The 17,607-nt window shown below is 48.7% G+C and overlaps 1 protein-coding gene across 2 annotated transcripts in view; it reads right to left on the bottom strand.

Annotated features, from left to right (window-relative positions):
* The window catches only part of bcor (BCL6 corepressor), a 33,220-nt gene that overhangs the window by 1,938 nt on the left and 13,675 nt on the right, over positions 1-17,607 (bottom strand). Inside the window, exons 4-11 of one of the 2 annotated variants that reach the window (XM_069533240.1) lie at positions 16,267-16,323; positions 15,599-15,758; positions 14,094-14,435; positions 12,825-13,100; positions 11,082-11,389; positions 9,708-9,995; positions 2,919-3,085; positions 1,702-1,847 (exon numbers count right to left, since the gene is read on the bottom strand). In XM_069533240.1, the coding sequence (XP_069389341.1) occupies positions 1,702-1,847; positions 2,919-3,085; positions 9,708-9,995; positions 11,082-11,389; positions 12,825-13,100; positions 14,094-14,435; positions 15,599-15,758; positions 16,267-16,323 (1,744 nt within the window). The remainder of the gene's footprint in view (positions 1-1,701; positions 1,848-2,918; positions 3,086-9,707; positions 9,996-11,081; positions 11,390-12,824; positions 13,101-14,093; positions 14,436-15,598; positions 15,759-16,266; positions 16,324-17,607) is intronic. The other variant, XM_069533242.1, reaches the window with a different exon arrangement.

The following is a 17,607-nucleotide window of genomic DNA, read 5'->3' as shown; positions in this document are numbered from 1 at the left end:
AGAGCAAATGTTTTGGGGGAGGAGGAGAGGGCTGATGGTCAGGGGCCAGCGGCGGTACCACGGGGGAGGAGAGCGACTGTCTCCGCTGGGTTAGAGCTGGCTCTGTTCAGAGCCGGGCTACAGACGGCTGCCAGGAATCAAACAAGAACCACACACAGTCGCACAGTGCACGCACACACGCACACACACAAACCACACAGAGCGAGCGAGCTGGAAACAAACAAGCAGAGGGAGCTGGCTAAGCACACACAGCAAGAGCAAAGTGTGTATTCAGCACACATGTGAACACACACGCACACACAAGCATGCACGCCCGCACGCACACAATCACACACAGACACACACACACAGACACACACACACACACACACACAGAGCAAGAGCTGGGCTTTGTGCCAGTGCTGAGGCGTGGGGCGTCTGGCGTGTGTTTGGAGGGATTAACGGCCTCCAGATGAGTGGGACCAGGTGGAGGGAGGGCAGCAATCTCTCTCTCTCCCTCACTTTCTGCAGTGCTCGATCTCCCTCTCACCCCCGCTCTGTCAATCAAGCAGCCATCGATCTATCCGTCCACGCTCTTTTCAAAATTCGACACCATCTTTCCAGCTGTCTACGTATAAATATCCCTTTTCTCACCAAACCTGTTCGCCCTTCTGCCGACCGTCAACTTACACCTGCTTCATTCCCCTCGCTCCACGATCTTGTCACCCGCGTCTGTCTCTTTTTACAAAAGCTTGAAACAATCCATTGTACCTAGTGAGGTGTTCATGTAATATTAAGCAGCTTGTTACAGAGGAAGTGTGCGTCCGTGCGCTTTCATTTCCTCCTCTCATGCACTGGTTGTGTTGTCTCAGTTTAACTACAAACACTCAGACGAGCTCTCTGAAAGCACCACGTCAGGCTGTAGCGTGGCAGCTTCATGAAAGGACACACACACACGCATACAAAAGCGAGAGTCTCCAGCCAGAGCGAAGCCCGTTTCCGCACGTACGCTGAGCAAACACAGTTGGCGTTGCTAAGTAACCAGATAGAGGAGCTCAGAGGCAGCAGCACGCACCCTGGCGGGCTGAGACTCCCCGTCTAACAGGTGGTCAAGGGAGGGGATAGGGTGAGGGGGTCCAGAGGAGGACTGGGACGACAGATCCGGATATGTGTGGTGGCAGTTGGAGGGCAGAGGATGAGGATTTAAAAGAGAGGGACTGATACCAACAGGTTGCACAAAGGTGAGAGCACAGAAAGAACAGTTCACAGTGAATGAGCCTTGTCCCACGTCAACATACAGACCTGATGTCTAAAAACATTTTGTCTCCTTATTAGAAAATATTTTCATTATGATTTCCGTCATGGTCTAAAAAATACTTCACTTATGCTGTTTTGGGGGTTTGGTGGAAATTGTGACCTATGTTGCACTTCACAGATTTTATATTAAACCTTGTGCAAATTTTAGACGTCATTCATAATTTAATTGTATTCATTATCTCTGATCGACATTACTTGCAAGCAAATCGCTGCTACGAGTAAGATTCCTTAAATCCCTCAGTCTTCACTTTTTTGTTTCCAGGAAGTCAGACGTCTAATTCACCTTTTGTCTTCATACACTAGTGTTTGAAAATGTCACACAGGGAGACTCGTGACCTCCGCATTTCTAAAATTCCTGGCTGAACCGTGCGCATGACTGGACTGAGAAGCCAGCTGGGATCTTACCAGTGAGGAAGCGCTCCATGCTGTCACTGTGGGTCATCTTGAGGAGGCCACGGCCAGAGTATGTTGCCAGAGTAGGGTCAGCGCCATAGGACAGCAGGACCCGCACCACGTCTAGGTGGTCGTTCTCCACTGCGTCGTGAATCGGTCTGAAGGACACAAATGTACATATATTTTAATGATAAAGGAATATTAACAGAGCTGACAATACAGTATTTACAAAAGGTAAAATATTCCGAGAGGAGCATTTAAAATATATCACTGATATATTGAGGTGATATTTTTTATCATCAGCGTCTATATTTCTGGGAAACTGAAGAGTACCAACGACGATGCCATAAATCAACTTTACCTATTTTGGATGTTCCCTTAAACTCTGAGCTTGTGCATCATAAAATAAATTGACATTTATAGATTTATAAGACTGGAATTTGACGTAGCAATGATCTCAGCTGGGTTCTATGGACCAGTGTCGCAAATCTGCAACACAATACACCTTTTACACCTGTGCACAGCCTTTACGAACAGACCCCCAACTGTAGATTCTAATACACTGCAATGAAAGCCGTTGGCCTTTTCCATTTAAAACAGCAGCTAATCTCTCCAATCACTGCTCCTGCCAAGGACATATTCAAAAACACAAGAACATTTCTGACGGGCTAACTTGAAGTAATTCTTTTCATGTGTGCACCCAAATGACTGTTCTGTAGCAGTTTTATTGAATCCTGTCCTTTTCTACCGAGGCAGGGTTTAAAAAGCTTCATCTGGCTGACAGGAATAAATGTGGTCAGCTTTCTCACCTCTATGATCGTCACATCTAGGTGAAGGTGCAGAGCACAGTGGACTGTTGAGACGAGCCCCTGCACAGGCAGTTAGCGCAGATAGTTACAGAGTTGCTGCCGGTGGACTAAAAGACTCAAACTCTGTTGTCTGTACGGCAATTACTCACTCAATTACAGTTTTCTATCCCCGTCATCTGTTGGGATTTGGTTTTAATGGTATTTATGATGGTTTGTATGTTTGGTATTTTTTTAACCACCGGGCTGCAACCCAGTCTCCCTCAGATGGGATAAGAAATTTGACTTGACCTGTATCTTAATTAAAGATAAAGCCCTGGCTGAGACATGGAGAAAAAGCCATGATCATGTTTGCATAACGAGACGTGGCTGAGCATGTTACTGTCATTGTGTGTGTGTATATGAATGTGTGTGTTTATTTACCTGGTGCCGTCCTGTGCACTACAGTTGATGTCGGCCCCGTAATCCAGCAGGTGCTGCACTATGGTGAGCCAGCCACGGGCACACGCCTCATGGAGAGCACAGTACCCGGCGTAGTCTCTGTGATTCACCTCACATACTCTGTTCTCCAGACAGTACAGCACCACCTCCTGAAGAGAGCCAACAAAGAAGCAGAGTACCGTTCAGTGTGTGAGATTATGTGTTCTGTGTGTGTGTGTGTGTGTGTGTGTGGACAACAAAAGCAAAATGAAACCAAGCGCACAAGTCAGAAGAAGCAGACACACACGCAAACAGTCCTTCCTTTTACAGTTCCTTTGGGAGAGAAATTAGCGAGAGGGGGAACTGACTGTTTTCCTGTGCCAGACAAACGCACACACAAATGCTCCATAATGCTAAAGCTGGCACCAAAAACACTTTGACGACACTAAATGTGACTCAACTGCATTCAGTCTGCCAGATTCCGCTCACTAGCGCACGCATGAGTGTGTGTGAATGTTTGTGTCAGTGTGCTATGGTTGGGCCTGGTTGCCGCTGTGGCAGCCAGTTACGATAGTTGGACTCGGAACAAAGCGGAATGGAAGCGGAACAAAGAGATTTGACAGAGGCGCTCAAGAGCTGGAAGCGTTTTCTCTGGTCTTGGGCTGTGACAGTTGGGCATCCAGCAGTAAGTAGTCAGACTGGTTTTTATTGGACCGGAGCAGCGTCTGCTGCTATTAAACAGAGGAGTCAGAGACCGCTGCCGTGATGTGCTGATAAGAGGCCTCTTTTCCCCAAATCAGTGCGTTAACTTAAACCATTTTCAGACATGAACTCCGGAAAATGTGGGTCTGGATGTTTTTCTTTCACGAAGAACGCAGCAGGAGATTGTTCAGGACAGATGCGTTCACAACAACAGGAAAATGTTCGGAACATTCAGGCGAGGGGTGGTGTCAGGGCAGAGCATGACGTTTAAATTCCGCTGCAGAAAACACATTTGGGTCTACAGCTCATCATCACCAATCTCTTAAATCTTTGCAAGTTCACATGTTTTGGCGACATCATGTGTATGTCACCTCTTCTTCTCTGAGATATTTGTTGATTTTGTGTCTGCTGCGTGTCAAAAACGTCAACAAGTTCAAACTGTGAATTTCCTGCACGTTTTCCGGCTGGATTCTAATGTGGGCTCGCTTTGAAATTTTCCAGACATTTTACTAGGGTGACGGCAGGAAGAGTTCTGGAAAATGTCCAAAGCAACTGAATTGGACATTTGCATTCTCACACGCAGCCCCAGAAAATTTCAGGAAAATGTTCAGAGTTCTGTGTTTGTCTGAGAGCAGCTATACTGTGAGACTGGTTAGAAGTATTTTAAGAAGAAGAAGAAAAACGCTAATTTTATACATATTTTAACATAAATATGAATGCAGCACTCATACATTCAGACACAGTCCTCTGTCCTGCTAACAGTTCTGTGCCGAGGGGAGGAGAGCTTCTCATCTGAACCTGGGGAACGACTGCAAACTTCCATTTCTATGCTAATTCCAGCTCGCCGTCGAGTCCAAGTGTTTATCTCTCTCTCTCTTTCAGCGCAGAGCGTATGGAGGGAGGAAGCGGGAAGGAAAGGCAGGCAATTGAGAGAAAGAGAGACTGACAGAAGGATGTGTGGAGGGTTGGAGAAGGGTGGAGGAGCGGGAGAAGCGTGGGGCAACACCCCAGCAGATGACAGATAAATGAATCTGAGGATGAAATCTGCCGGGTCGTCCTCTGGGCCGAAGCTGATAATAACGAGAGATGAAAGAGTGGTGGGGGGAGGTTGTGGCAGTTCAAAGTTGGGGGTGGGGGGGTAGCGATTGGAGTCATACAGGGGACGATTGGAGCCAATGATGAGAGAGAAGAGGTAGAAGGCCAGGATGCAGGGAAAGAGCAAGTGTGAGCAAGACAAAGTGCTAGAAAAAAAAAAAAAAAAGAAGAAGACGATGGGGTGTGGAGGGGGGGGGGGGCGCTCCAACTGGTTTTCACCCGCTGCCAACACTCTGTTTGACGGCTGGAGAGAGATTCAGGAGCGCTGTGCTGAAGCTCCCCTCTGGGGGATTCCACTGTGTGTGTGTGAGAGAGAGAGAGAGAGAGAGAGAGAGAGAGAGAGACGGGTAAGAGCGTGTGGATATGCAGCTTGTGTGCATGTGTGCGTACGTGTATGCGTGTGCATTTTTGTGTGGCACAGACGAGTTTGTGTGCGTGTGTGTGCGGCTGTGGAGGAGGCGCAGCGCTAAAACCTCCGGAGCCGTGTTTAATATCGCTGGGAGAGAGCGAGGAGCTTAGCACGAGAGCCCCGGCTTCCCGCCAGACACACACACACACACACACACACACTCCTCCGCAGTAAAATAAGACACCGCTCCCCCTCCTCCCCCTCCTCTCGCTCTCTCCCTCCGTCTTCTAATCTCCCTCTCTAGAATGCTTCCCTGCGCTCGCCTGCAATCAATGCATCACTCAGACATTTAACCCCTTGCAGCGCGGACCTGTTCGCTCCTCACATACAACAGATGTGCGTGTGTGACTCTGCCTGTGAGATTCAGAGCCAATATTCTGCGCAGTAAAGTTGGAGCGTGCCCAGACAAGTGAAACGTGTACGTGGTTGTGTGTGTGTGTGTGTGTGTGTGTGTGTGCGCCAGCCTGGTGTAAAACAGGAAGCTTGAGAATCAAGTCTCTGATGGCGGCAGATAACACTGCGTCCTATCAGCTGACAGAAGAATGGAGACAGAATAAGGAACAAAACACTGTTTTGTTGTGAGTGAAATGAAAAGTCACATCTGTTCCTCCATATTGATGTTCACAAACTGTGTGATCTCATTTAATTAGAGGGTGAAACAGCCGCTGACTGTCCCGGTGTTCATTCATTCAGGTACAAGTTGTTGACAGCTTGGTGACATAGTTACAAGTGGCAGGTCAGGTGAGCTATGTGGTTTAGTGAGCTAACGCATCGCTAGCTATGCTGTTGGTGGGCGAATCTCTAACGTAAAACCTAAATTGTTAGCTATGTGTTTGTAAGCTTATGTAAAATTTAAAAAAACTAAGGTAGCTACCAATGCGGTTTAATGAGCGTAATCGTAAATTGTGAAACAAACTAAGAAAGATCACCAGTGCATAAAGCTGACAAAATCACTAATCAAACTTCCTGCTCTGCCACTATTTTGCCAACTACCATTTAGAAATCTAGCTAGCTTGGAGGCAATCGGAAGTTAATTCAAGGAAAGTACCGTATGTTTGCATTATTCACTGAGTTTCAATCATAGATTAAGATGGATGACATGACAGCTCCATAAAAGTGAAGCCAAATCATCTTGATCGCCCCCTGGTGGCTGGTGGCAGTAAAGATCCTAAACCCTGCCACCTTCTGTTAGTGATTGAGACATGGACCAAAATAAAACATGTTGAATACTTTTTTCTTTAAAGATGGTTTATGTCGCTTCAGGTTGTTCTTCTTTTTCTGGCAAGTTTGGTTTTAATTCGTTGTTTGATGCTATAAAAAACGTCACGATTGACAGCGGAGACTGACTTGCGATGTATCGGTGTGACCATGATACCGCCTGTATTGGCGATATTTAAGCTTAATTTTTTGTACAGTGGAGACACGTCATCCATCTTTAGAAACAGTCGCATTTTTATTGTGGAGCTGTTAAACTTTGACACAGAAGAGCACAGTGTGTATGAAATGTGATGGGTTGATGCTAATATGATAGCTTCCTCTTCTCCGGACTCTGCGGGTCTGTGGTTCCCTCAAAGGTTGGCACTGTCAACACTCTTTGCTCTTGGTCAAAGGTGCGAATTTGCAAGTCGGAGTTCCGAAGTTGAATTTCAAAAAGGTCAGGTTGGATTTACTTTACCTCAACGAGCAAATCCACTGATCGCTGCAATTTAAAGCCAACGTTTTATATCATGGATGCTTGCCTGGCCGGACACTTAAAATGCATTCAGGTTTTTTCTTTGTTTGAATCACACAGGGATGAGAGAAGTAAAATCAAAAGGGATTCGTGGGAGGAGAATAAATGACAGATTGCACCTTTATCGGAGCTTTCAATGGGCAGAGCTGAGGGGCCCCGAGCCCCGGCACGAGAGGGAGAGGGATGAAGACATCCGCAGAATCTCTGCTCATTACCATTTCAAATGCTCGGAGAGTGAGGCAGACGAGGGAGAGCGAGAGAATAAAAGGGGAGCGAGGGAGGGAGGAAAAGAGAGAGTGGGCTTTCATGTGCAGAGGCACGGATCGCAAAACTAAACGAACATGAAATATGCACAGTGTCGGCCTGGCATCGGGAACGAGTAGTGCGCAAGTTAAATTACATGCATGTGTGCGTGAGGTGATTCTGCCTCCTGCATGTGCAGGTCTGTACACGAAAAGAAGGCCTGTGTATGTGCTCACAGGAACCAACTGGTGTTTCACTGTGCGTCTGTGTAATTGCAGTCAGGGTGTGTGTGTGTGTGTGTGTGTGTGTGTGTGTGTGTGAGGTGACTCTGAATTTGCATGTGCAGGTCTGTGTGGGTGTGCAACAGTGAGGAGTCGTTGCTCCATGCAGCATATGGAGAAGAACACGTCAGGATGTCTGTGCATGTGCTTATTGGCTCATAACCAGTGTATGTGTATGCATGCTTCTAATCAGCATGTGAGTTTGGTGTGTGTGTGTGTGTGTGTGTGTGTGTGTGTGTGTGTGTGTGTGTGTGTGTGTGTGTGTGTGTGTGTGTGTGTGTGTGTGTGTGTGTGTGTGTGCGTGGCTCTGTCTCTCAGGCCCTCATATCTCTCTGCCTGCGTGTGATAAGCCTAGAGCTTGCGGCGCTAAAACACCAGTGTGAGACAAGCGCTCTATGCATCTACAGGCTTGTATGCGAGTGTGTGTGTGTATGCCTGTGTGTGTGTGTAAGGCGGTATGCATAAATTGGTGTGTCTCTATGCGCATGTCCGTGTGTGTGTGTGCGAGCGCGTGTGTGGGAGCCCCACGGGTCTGCCCCAGGCTTATCACACACAGGCAGTGAGAGACGAGCTTCCTGAGAGAGAGAGAGAGAGAGAGAGAGAGAGAGAGAGAGAGAGAGAGAGAGAGAGAGAGATGGAGGGAGAGAGAGAGATGGAGGGAGGGGTAGGCGGGGGTGTTGTTTGCGCAGCGGTCAGCGCCTTGTTTGTGTAGTCTCAGGTTTTCTCCCTCCTCCTCCCACTCCACACGCGGAGCGCAGGAAGGGAAAAATGCGAAGGGGGAATGAAAAAAGGAGAGGGAGGGAAAAAAACGTTCGAGAGAGACGCATAAATCAGAGAGACGAGCCAGCTTCTCTCCAGCACGGCTGACTGAACCCTGCTGCTGCGCTGCACTCTGTGTGTGTGTGTGTGTGTGTGTGTGTGTGTGTGTGTGTGTGTGTGTGTGTGTGTGTGTGTGTGTGTGTGTGTGTGTGTGTGAGGGGAAAAACAGCCGCCGCCACTGCTAACCACAGTCACCACGGCACATTAGAGGGCCATTAGAATGCGATTATACTCCCAGTGCTTACCTCTCATTCACACTCTTGCTCTCTCCCACTCTGACTCCCACACATTATCACGGACACACACACACACACACACATCATCATAAATATGTACAACAAACACACACAACTATAAAGCTACCGGTTAATGAGCAACAAAAGACATCCACACCTATTTACAGTTCTGTGACGACACCTCTGCCGGTGATAAAAATTAACACACACACACACACACACACACACACACACACACACACACACACACACACACACACACACACACACACACACACACACACACGTGTCAAAAGGTGAGTGAGAGACAGAGTGGACACGCTGCACAATCTGCAGCTCAAGTGACATTAAAAACACTTGGATCGATAAATCAATTTGTAAAATCTGTCAACAAGGGAGGAGAAACGTTTAGGCTCACGAACAGGAACAAGGGATGAGGGAGAAGGAGACAGTGGGCCATCCAAATTTAATGAAAAGCTTTCAGAGCAATGGGAGTTGAGCGATTCCGTAAAATATACACAAGTCTCGTTTTTTTCCTTCCATGTGCGGAGAATCAGAGGATCTGGTTTTAGAGCGACTGAGCGGCAGCTACACACAAAGACAGAAAGAAAAAAACTCCCGATGCTAGAGAGAGGCAGCGAGCATCAGTCTGCGTATAATGATCCCACCGATCCCTCATGCTGTCTGCGCACGCACGTGTGTGCATGTGTGCGCCTGCATGTGTGAGTGTGTGTCACACTTCGCCTCACGGAAAATTAATGAGATGTGAGAGTGAAGCGGAGGCAAGAGGAGGGGAGGTGAGGAGGGGAGTGTGTGTGCATCTGTGTGTGTGTGTGAGTGAGTGTGCTCGCGGGGAGGAGGGGTGCCAACGACAATCTGAGTCACAAAGAGAGGAAGAGAAAGAGAGTGCTGAGAGGAAAGGGGGGAGGGAGGGAGCGGAAACCTGAGAGAGAAAGAGAGCATAGCGAGCAAGAGGAGCAAAAAAGATGGAGTATGGTGAGAGGAAAGCGTGAGTAAGGGTGAAATGGAAGGAAATGCCGCAAAAAGCAAAAAAGAGCAAGAATAGGGACAGATGCAAGAGGGGAATCGGATAGAGAAAAAAAAAGTCAAGCTACATCTGCCAGAGTCAGAGAGAGGAACAAAGTCGGGGAGAAAATGAGCTCAATTTGAGAAAAGAAAGAGCGAAGATTTGGAAGAGACAAAGTGTGAAGAGTGTAAAACGTGAGAAAAGAAGACTATAAAGGAGGGAGGGTGACTCTCGGTGAAGCCCATTACCTCGTAGCCGAGCCGAGCCGCTCTCTGGAGCAGAGTCTCCCCGGCGTTCTTGTTCACAATCAGCCGACGAGCCTCTGGCGGGATTGGACGCACTGTGGGGGGCTCGGCAGGGGGTGTCCGGTGCAACCCCTGTGCCGCCTCTGGTGGGACACTGGCCACTCTGCCGTTCACCTGGGGCTGCAGGGAGGGCGGGCAGAGCGCAGCGGGGGAGCAGGGCTTGACTGGAGAGCAGGGATAATGATTAGGGGAGGCGGCTCTCTTCCTCGGAGCGCAGCGCTGCTCACTCAGCTGAGGAGAGAGAAAGAGGGGGGGGGGGTGTGTTACAGTCTGTGCCACATAGCAGACAGAAGACACACAAACACACACTTCTGACAATAAATAATGGGGTGGAAAATACAGGACTGGCTTAAACTCAAATATGACAAAACTCTTCCAAAAATAATCAGTATATTTCATCATAGATAATTCTTTTCATTCTTATCCTTACATTACTTTTTAACACCATCTCTTTTGTAAACTATTATATATAGCTTAAAATACTGTATAGATTCACAACACGTGTGTTTATGTATGCTTATTGTGTATGGAAGACGCACAATGCATCTCGCACACGCAGCTTTCACACCATCTCTTCACGCCCCAAACACTGCAGGCTGGCACGCCACTTTTCTTTAACCGCTAAACCAACAGAGTCCTCGGAGCGCAGAGGGAGTTGCCTGCCTCAGTGTGTGTGTGTGTGTGTGTGTGTGTGTGTGTGTGTGTGTGTGTGTGTGTGTGTGTGTGTGCACGCGCGCGCATGTGTGAAGTGCGTGCCCTCTCAGTGGAATTCCATGTTGAAGCAGCTGTCAGGCTGAGGAGGAGCAGGGCAGGAGAGCAGCGCAGGCGGAAAACAACTAGCCTTCTTTTTTTTCCCCTCAATTTTTCCCCATGCTCATTTTTTCCCCCTCTTTTGAACTCTGAGCTTCATACGCTCGACCGTGGCTGCCACATTCCTCACTGTGTGTGTGTGATCTGCACTAAGTGTTATGTATAAATGCACCGGGGTTTGTTGTTATGTCAGGAATGCTCACAAACTCGCAGACACACAGACCTGGCACGCACCTACACACAAAACAGCAGCGATGACACGCGTTCGACAATTAAGGCCACAGACAAACACACATGCATGCAGGCGCTCCGCAGGGAGTCGCTAAGGGCGGGAGGAGGTCAAAGCTCCAGCAGCCCTCTAAACATTGTAAACATACTTCCTTCCTCTCTCCCTCCCTCCCTCCCTCCCTCAGCTGCATAATCAGAGGCGCCGACAGGCATACTGAAACACACGGCTGCAAACATCAAGACGCCCGTATCGTGGCCAGACGACCTATCAGCACTCACCTTTTCCTCTTCAGCTGCTCCCAGATCGGCGACACACTGTTGGCCCGGGCTGATGGGAGCGGCGTCTTTCCTTTTCTCCCGCTCCCTCTGGCTGGTGTGTTTGGTTTTGCAGGGCCGCTTGCCCTTGGGTTTGTCCGTGTCACTATGGCGACGAGACTTGAGGGGAGGGGTGCCTCCCACGGACGGCTCTGGGGCCGGGGAAGGGGGGCCCCTCCTGGGCTCCTTGAGGCCACGGTCACCTGAGAAGGGGTCCGCCGGGTACGCTCTGTCCTTCAGCTGGCTGGGGAGAAGGGGAGGAGCAGCGACTCCTAGAGCAGGAGGAGAGGAGCGAAAGGAGAGGCAGAGTGAGCGGCTGATAGTGTGAGAGCTCAGTGGAAGGGGAGGATGGGAAGGTATTACAAGGCCATCTCTCACCCTCTGTTGGTTTATTAATGAGCACACAGGGCTGTCTGGGAGCGCAGCAGGCCTGCTCGCTCAGGAGAAAATTTTAAAATAAAACGCACACACTTGCACATGCACAACATAGTCTCACATACACACCCCTGTAGAGACTCATGTGCGCTCATTCATCGCAGCAAGGACACTGCTATGGGTAATCTCCTTAAACAAATGTGGCACTGTCGGGTTTCAGCCTCACAGTACATATTCATATGAAAAATATAAACCTGCCCTTGATACCACAAAGTCAAAATGCTATTTAATAGCTTAATGGAAACACATTTTCTCTCGAGGATTGTTGCATTTATAATGACACAGGAATGTGGGATAGGCCTGATTTGTGTTAGGATGCAACTTTAGAATAAACAGTCCATTAAATCAGACATAGGCTGGAAACCAAAGGAGGCATCCTGCTGACACTTATATATACCAAACACTTTTTTAATGTATCTTCTGTTGCAGAAAAAGTCATTTAGAAAACACAATGCTTCACAGAGATGAATGTGTTTTGCCATCTGATTAGTGGGATCGTGACAAAAATGAAGGAAAAGAGAAAGACAGTAGCCCTGACAGACGCATCATGAAATAACCACATTCATTATAACAACATGGCTGTTGCCAGGGTGATGTTATCTAAAAAGGAAAAAAAAAAAAAAACTTACGGCCAATCAAGGCCTGCAAGGCCTGTGGTTTCTGCAGGAAACATTAAACCAAAATCTCCCCTGCTTTATTCACTTCCTTTAATCTCTCTCCTGCTACTTTATTCTCTCCTCCTTGTCTCATCTGTGCCTCCCTTTGCCTTCGTTTGGGCACACGAATAAGGGAAAGCCCTGTTTTAATAAGTCACCCCCTCCCCAGCGCACACACACGTATTACCCGTCGTCCATTTCCCTGTGACTAGTCTTGAAGAGAGGGGAAAAAAAAATCATTGATCACACATTAGTCACACTACACCTGCCCACACATATCTCTACCAGCCACTTCCCTCACTCTTTCATCAAGCTCACAGAGCCCACAGTGGACCACCTAAACAAAAAGCCCAAACCACAATGAAGAGTGGGGGTGGGTGGGAATGGTGCAACTCTGGTCTCGCTTCTGATTTACCAGCCTTTTCCCTGGCAGGAGGAAGTATCCCCTACCTCGTTTCCTTTTGCCCCCCCCTCCTCCCCAAAAGGTCCCAGGAAATCCCCTAAAGACGAGACGCTCAACAAGAAAGCGAAACGTGAGCCAAAGATAGATTTCCGTTACCCCGGCTGAACTCGAGAGATATAAAAGTGGTTTGCATGGCTGGCGGCTCATTCTTACCATTAAGTAGCTTCTCGCATCCCCATTTCCTGTTGATCTCAGCTCTCTGTGCCGCGGCTCTCTCCTCCTGCTCGCCGGCCCTGATCTTTCGCTCCCGCAGGCTCTGCGCCTGGGCTACTAATCGGGGCTGGGGCCACGGCCTCTCCTGTTTGATTTCAGGTGAAGCTGCGCCTGTGGCGGGTTTGCTGAGCCGCAGTCCCTTCAACTCAATGCAGACCTTGAGCTTCCGCACCTCGTCGTCGTCCTCCTCATCGGGACTGGCCTGCTCACGCTCATCTGCAAACCACATTAACAGAGTTGGTGAGATGTTTTGCCCTGGGAAAATCTTGAAATGCAGCATTTTTGGAGGTTTTCTGTTAAAAAAAAATATATAGCATAATATGATCCATTTTATTAAAACCCACTGAATTAACTAAAGAATGCATGTGGGGAAGCTTACACTACATCGTAAAAAGGTTTCCACCGTTTTAAAAATACTTCTATCACCTTCTGCACCACAAAACGAATAGATGTACATATGGCAACATGCAGACGACTGAGCACAAAGAACAAAGGCCATTAATCACTACATTCTTATGGCTTGTAAACCCCCCCCAAAAGCCTTACATTTAACACACACACACACGCATGCACATACTCAAGCATGAGAAGCAGCAAGCGCGATGTGAAACAGACAAATTCAGGAGTAAAAGGGGAGAGAAGTCAAAAATCGGGCAGAGAAACAAAGCAATAAAGACCGGAGAGGCAGAGGGAGAGTTCTCCCCCCTGAAATTCACGGGGGACGGGTATTTGACTCGTCTGCCAGTGCCAGGGAGAGCAAGCGCAATACTGCATGCCAGAAAAAAAAAAAAAAAGGAAACCCAAACAGATGAGGGAAAAAAGAAAAAGGAGATGAAAAGAGCAGCTTTGAAGAGGGTGGGTAAGCACAGCGGAGGAACAGCAGAGCTGAAAGGAGAGAGAGAGAGAATGGCTGTCCCTCTTCCTCGCTTCTGTCTCGCACGCTGCTCAAAGGCAGGATTAAACACTTCTCTGCGCTGGCTGCCACACAGAGCGAAAGATGGGACAGAGAGAGGGAAAGAGGGGGGGGTGCGAGGGTTGTGACGGAGCAGGTTTAAGGTGGAATTAATTGGGAAGGAGTATTCATCAAAAGGAATGGAAAGAAGGAACAAGAGGTGAGACGGCGCTTAGCATCACAGGAGATGAAGGGATAAGAAGTGGGCAGAATTAGAGTGCATGGAAAGCAGGTGAAGGGGGGGGGGGAATTCTCACCCGTATAGATTCTGGGTCTTTTCTCTGAGTGGAACAGCCTCTCTCCTTCATCCCTGTCCGTATCGTCCTGTTCGGTTTTGATGTAGAGTGGACGTTTCCTGGTCGGACCAAACCCAGGGCTGGCTTTCTCCTCTGTGTAGCCTTTCACTGGTGTCAAAGTGGGGGGCAAGCAGTGACTTCCTTCGTGCTCTCTCACAAACTTCTTGGTTCCGTCCTTCGGCCCTCCGTGGCCTGTACTCCTGGCCACGTCTCGGGCCCCCTGCCCCAGGGACAAAGGCTCCCTCTGGCCCCCACACCTCTGCAGGACTGGAACTCTGTTGTTAGTGTAGGCCGGCGGGACACCTGAGGAGAGCAGAGACAGACGGGTGGAAAAGAGGGGGAGAGGTGGGTGGGTGGATGGGCAGAGGCAAAATAAACGACAGAAGATGAAATGGAGAGGGACACACCGGGAGAGAGAGAATGCAGACAGAAAGAAGAAAAAAAAAAAGAAGTGGGGAGTGAGAGACAGGGTGGGGGGGGGGGGGACGACGACAGAGGGAGAATGCCAGTTAAACACCAGCCAGCTTTTATTCTGCTTTAAAGACAGGCAGTAAAACTTTGATGGGGTAAAGACTTTTTAATCTGATGTGAGCGGAGCCAGCAGCCTGACAGTTCAGCGCCGCCGCTCACACTTCCAGCGCGGAGAGGCAAGAAAAACATCCTGCGCACTAGCTGCGCACGGCAACTCCCATTCCCCCCCCCCCCCCCCCCTCGCTCCTTCTCTGTCCTCCCCCAAGGCATGACCGCACCACGCCCTTCTCACACAGAGCGTGACTCTACACCCCCACCCCACATCCTCCTCCCCTTCCCTCTCTCCTCAGCTCCCTGTCTCTTTCTCTCTCTCCATGCCATAATTAGGCTCACACGTCAGCCGCGGCCTCGCTCCAACACACAGCTGGGCTCTCAGCCAACGTAACTAACCCCCCCCCACCTCCCCACTCCCTCGCCTTCCTCCCTCTCCCTCTTTCCGTTGCGCTCTCCCATCCGCTTTCACCCACCAACTCTCCCCTCGCTTTCACTCTCCCTCTCTCACGCAATCTCTGCCCCCCCCCCCCTCCCCCTTCTGCTCTGACTCCCCTCTCGATCGTCTCTGCGCGCAGATAAGCACAAAAGGCTTCTTGAAAAATAAAACGTCCCCTCTGTCTCCCTCGCTTGCGCTGCCTGGCTTGTGTAAGAGTGTCTGCGTGTGTGTGTTGATTGTGTATGTGGAAGTGTGTCTTTTTTTAGAGTGACCCGGTCTTGCCTCAGCATTTGCTGCAAGTGCATGCGAGTGTGTACACGCACCTATTGTTTGTGTGTGTCCATTTCTGAGTGTTCATTTGCAGAGTGGCTGCATGTGTGTGTATGTGCATGCATCACGAGTGATTGAGAGTGTGTGTGTGTGTGTGTGTGTGTGTGTGTGTGTGTGTGTGTGTGTGTGTGTGTGTGTGTGTGTGTGTGTGTGTGTGTGGTGCTGGGTTACTCACCCTCCCTCTCTCCCTGCCTGGTGGTGTGTTGGCAGTATTCCAGTGCTCGCTCTCTGCGCTGGCCGTCTGCCAGCTCCCGTCCTGCTGCTGAGGCAGACACACACACACCGCCGCCCTCCTTCTCCTTCAGCTCCAGCTCCGAGAACCGCATCATTGCCCGCTGCGCGCACACACACACACACAAATGCAGAAAAGACCCATGAAAACCACTCATCGTCTGCCCACGCCGCACACACACACACCTCTCTAAGCCTCAATCTGGCCTCAACAGCTACAGAAGCAAAAAATTGCATCAGAAATCACATTGTCTCAAAAATCAAAAGAAAATGCCAAAGAAATTAAACCCACGCACACACACACATACATACGTACACACACAAAGGACAAAAAAGGTAAGACAGATAAATCACAAGCATGGCATCAAGACACAGGTTAGACTACTGCAGCCACTGTGAGTCCATGCGCTCTGGGGCTTAAGTCCTGGCATCTCCCTTCCTGAAACATAAACATGGCTAGGAAACATATACATCTAAGCCCTGAGGCAGAGAGAGGAGATGAAAAAGAGGAAAGAAGGGAGTGGGGGGGGGAAAGAAGTGTGCAGCGATACAGAGTACAAAGTAGACAGAGCCCATCAGAGGCAGATGTGATAAGAAATGTAAAGAACTGACCTCCCAGTTAGCTGCAGGTTGACTTATATTACTCCCCTCTCGTGATATGACTTCCATCTAAGCAATTAGAATGGGGGGGCTCAATATATCTGTCCATCATTTCATCTTTTTCTTTAATGAATTTTTGTTACGTTTCTCCACATGTTTCTTTAACACACAATAGGCAGCCACAATCCCACAAAATAACACAATCAAATGAAAGTGACTCAACAGGTCAATTTACACTGCATCAAAACTATCAAATACTTTCTGAAATTCACCAATGACACATTTGAAAGAGAAAATCAAAACAATATGTTCATTTTGGGCACGATTGATAAAGCTCATTTAGTTTTAGTCGTCTCATTTATTTTTTCCACGTCAGATTTTTGTACATGTTCAGAAATAGAGCATTTGATAGCCTTGTGTTGCAGCTGTGCATTGACAAGCATGACACAGACAAAACCACAGTTTTCTAAGGTGCGTTCACAACATAGACAGACATGTGAAAACTATTAACATATCTGCCTTCGAGCCAGTGAATGATATAACATAGGGTTTGTTTGTGTCTGTACGCTGAACTTTGGGCATAAGGAACTAAAGATAACGGTCTAAAACAATAAGCTCAGTGTGCAGATTTGAATGACAGGTGACGGCCTGGTGTTGGGGACGTTACTGTAATTGTGCATTTATAGATGCAGAATGATGTGTTAGCAAAGAGGGTCTTTTAGCCAGTTGGGTGAGGGAGAAAATTATGACCTTGGACAGAAACCAGGCAAGGCAGCGTAGGCCATTGGGGGGAGGAGGGTTGGGGGAGGATAGCAACTGGCGGATGGGGGCATGCAGAAAGCCTAAGAGGAACCCCTAAGAGGGCAGCTGCTGGTTTTCAAGCACGCTGCAAGCCCTCCACTGCCCCTAACCTCGGGGTTAAGCATAGCCAAAGGCAGTGTGAACTGTGAGGCTGCCACAGTCATGCTCTGAAACTACAGTGTATGGCTCTATAGCACAGTCAGCACTAACACATGCTTCAGCCCCAAGGCAGTCACACAAGGACAAGCACGTACGGACACACAAACACGCACAGAAATAACCTTTACAATGGCTGCTCACTAATCACCATACAGTGATGGCAGCCCTGGTTAACCTTTGACCTGTCCTCACTGATAGAGAGCCTCAACTAGCCTTGCACCAGCTCACTGAGACAATGATGAATTAAGGGGAAGGTCAAGCCTATGGCCAGGACAGTAGCATGACAGCATTTATATTGTCGGTACTGTGTTGTAAATGCCAATTTCATGCAGGGTTTGTTCCACAGGCAGTTCTAAATATTGCAGCATGGGAATAAAGACCGTGGCCCTTTGG

The sequence above is a fragment of the Paralichthys olivaceus genome, chromosome 10 (assembly GCF_024713975.1).
Source record: "Paralichthys olivaceus isolate ysfri-2021 chromosome 10, ASM2471397v2, whole genome shotgun sequence".
NCBI classification, from domain to species: Eukaryota; Metazoa; Chordata; class Actinopteri; order Pleuronectiformes; family Paralichthyidae; genus Paralichthys; species Paralichthys olivaceus.
The sequence above is the reverse complement of the archived record's forward strand: the minus strand, read 5'-3'. Positions and strand labels throughout refer to the sequence as shown.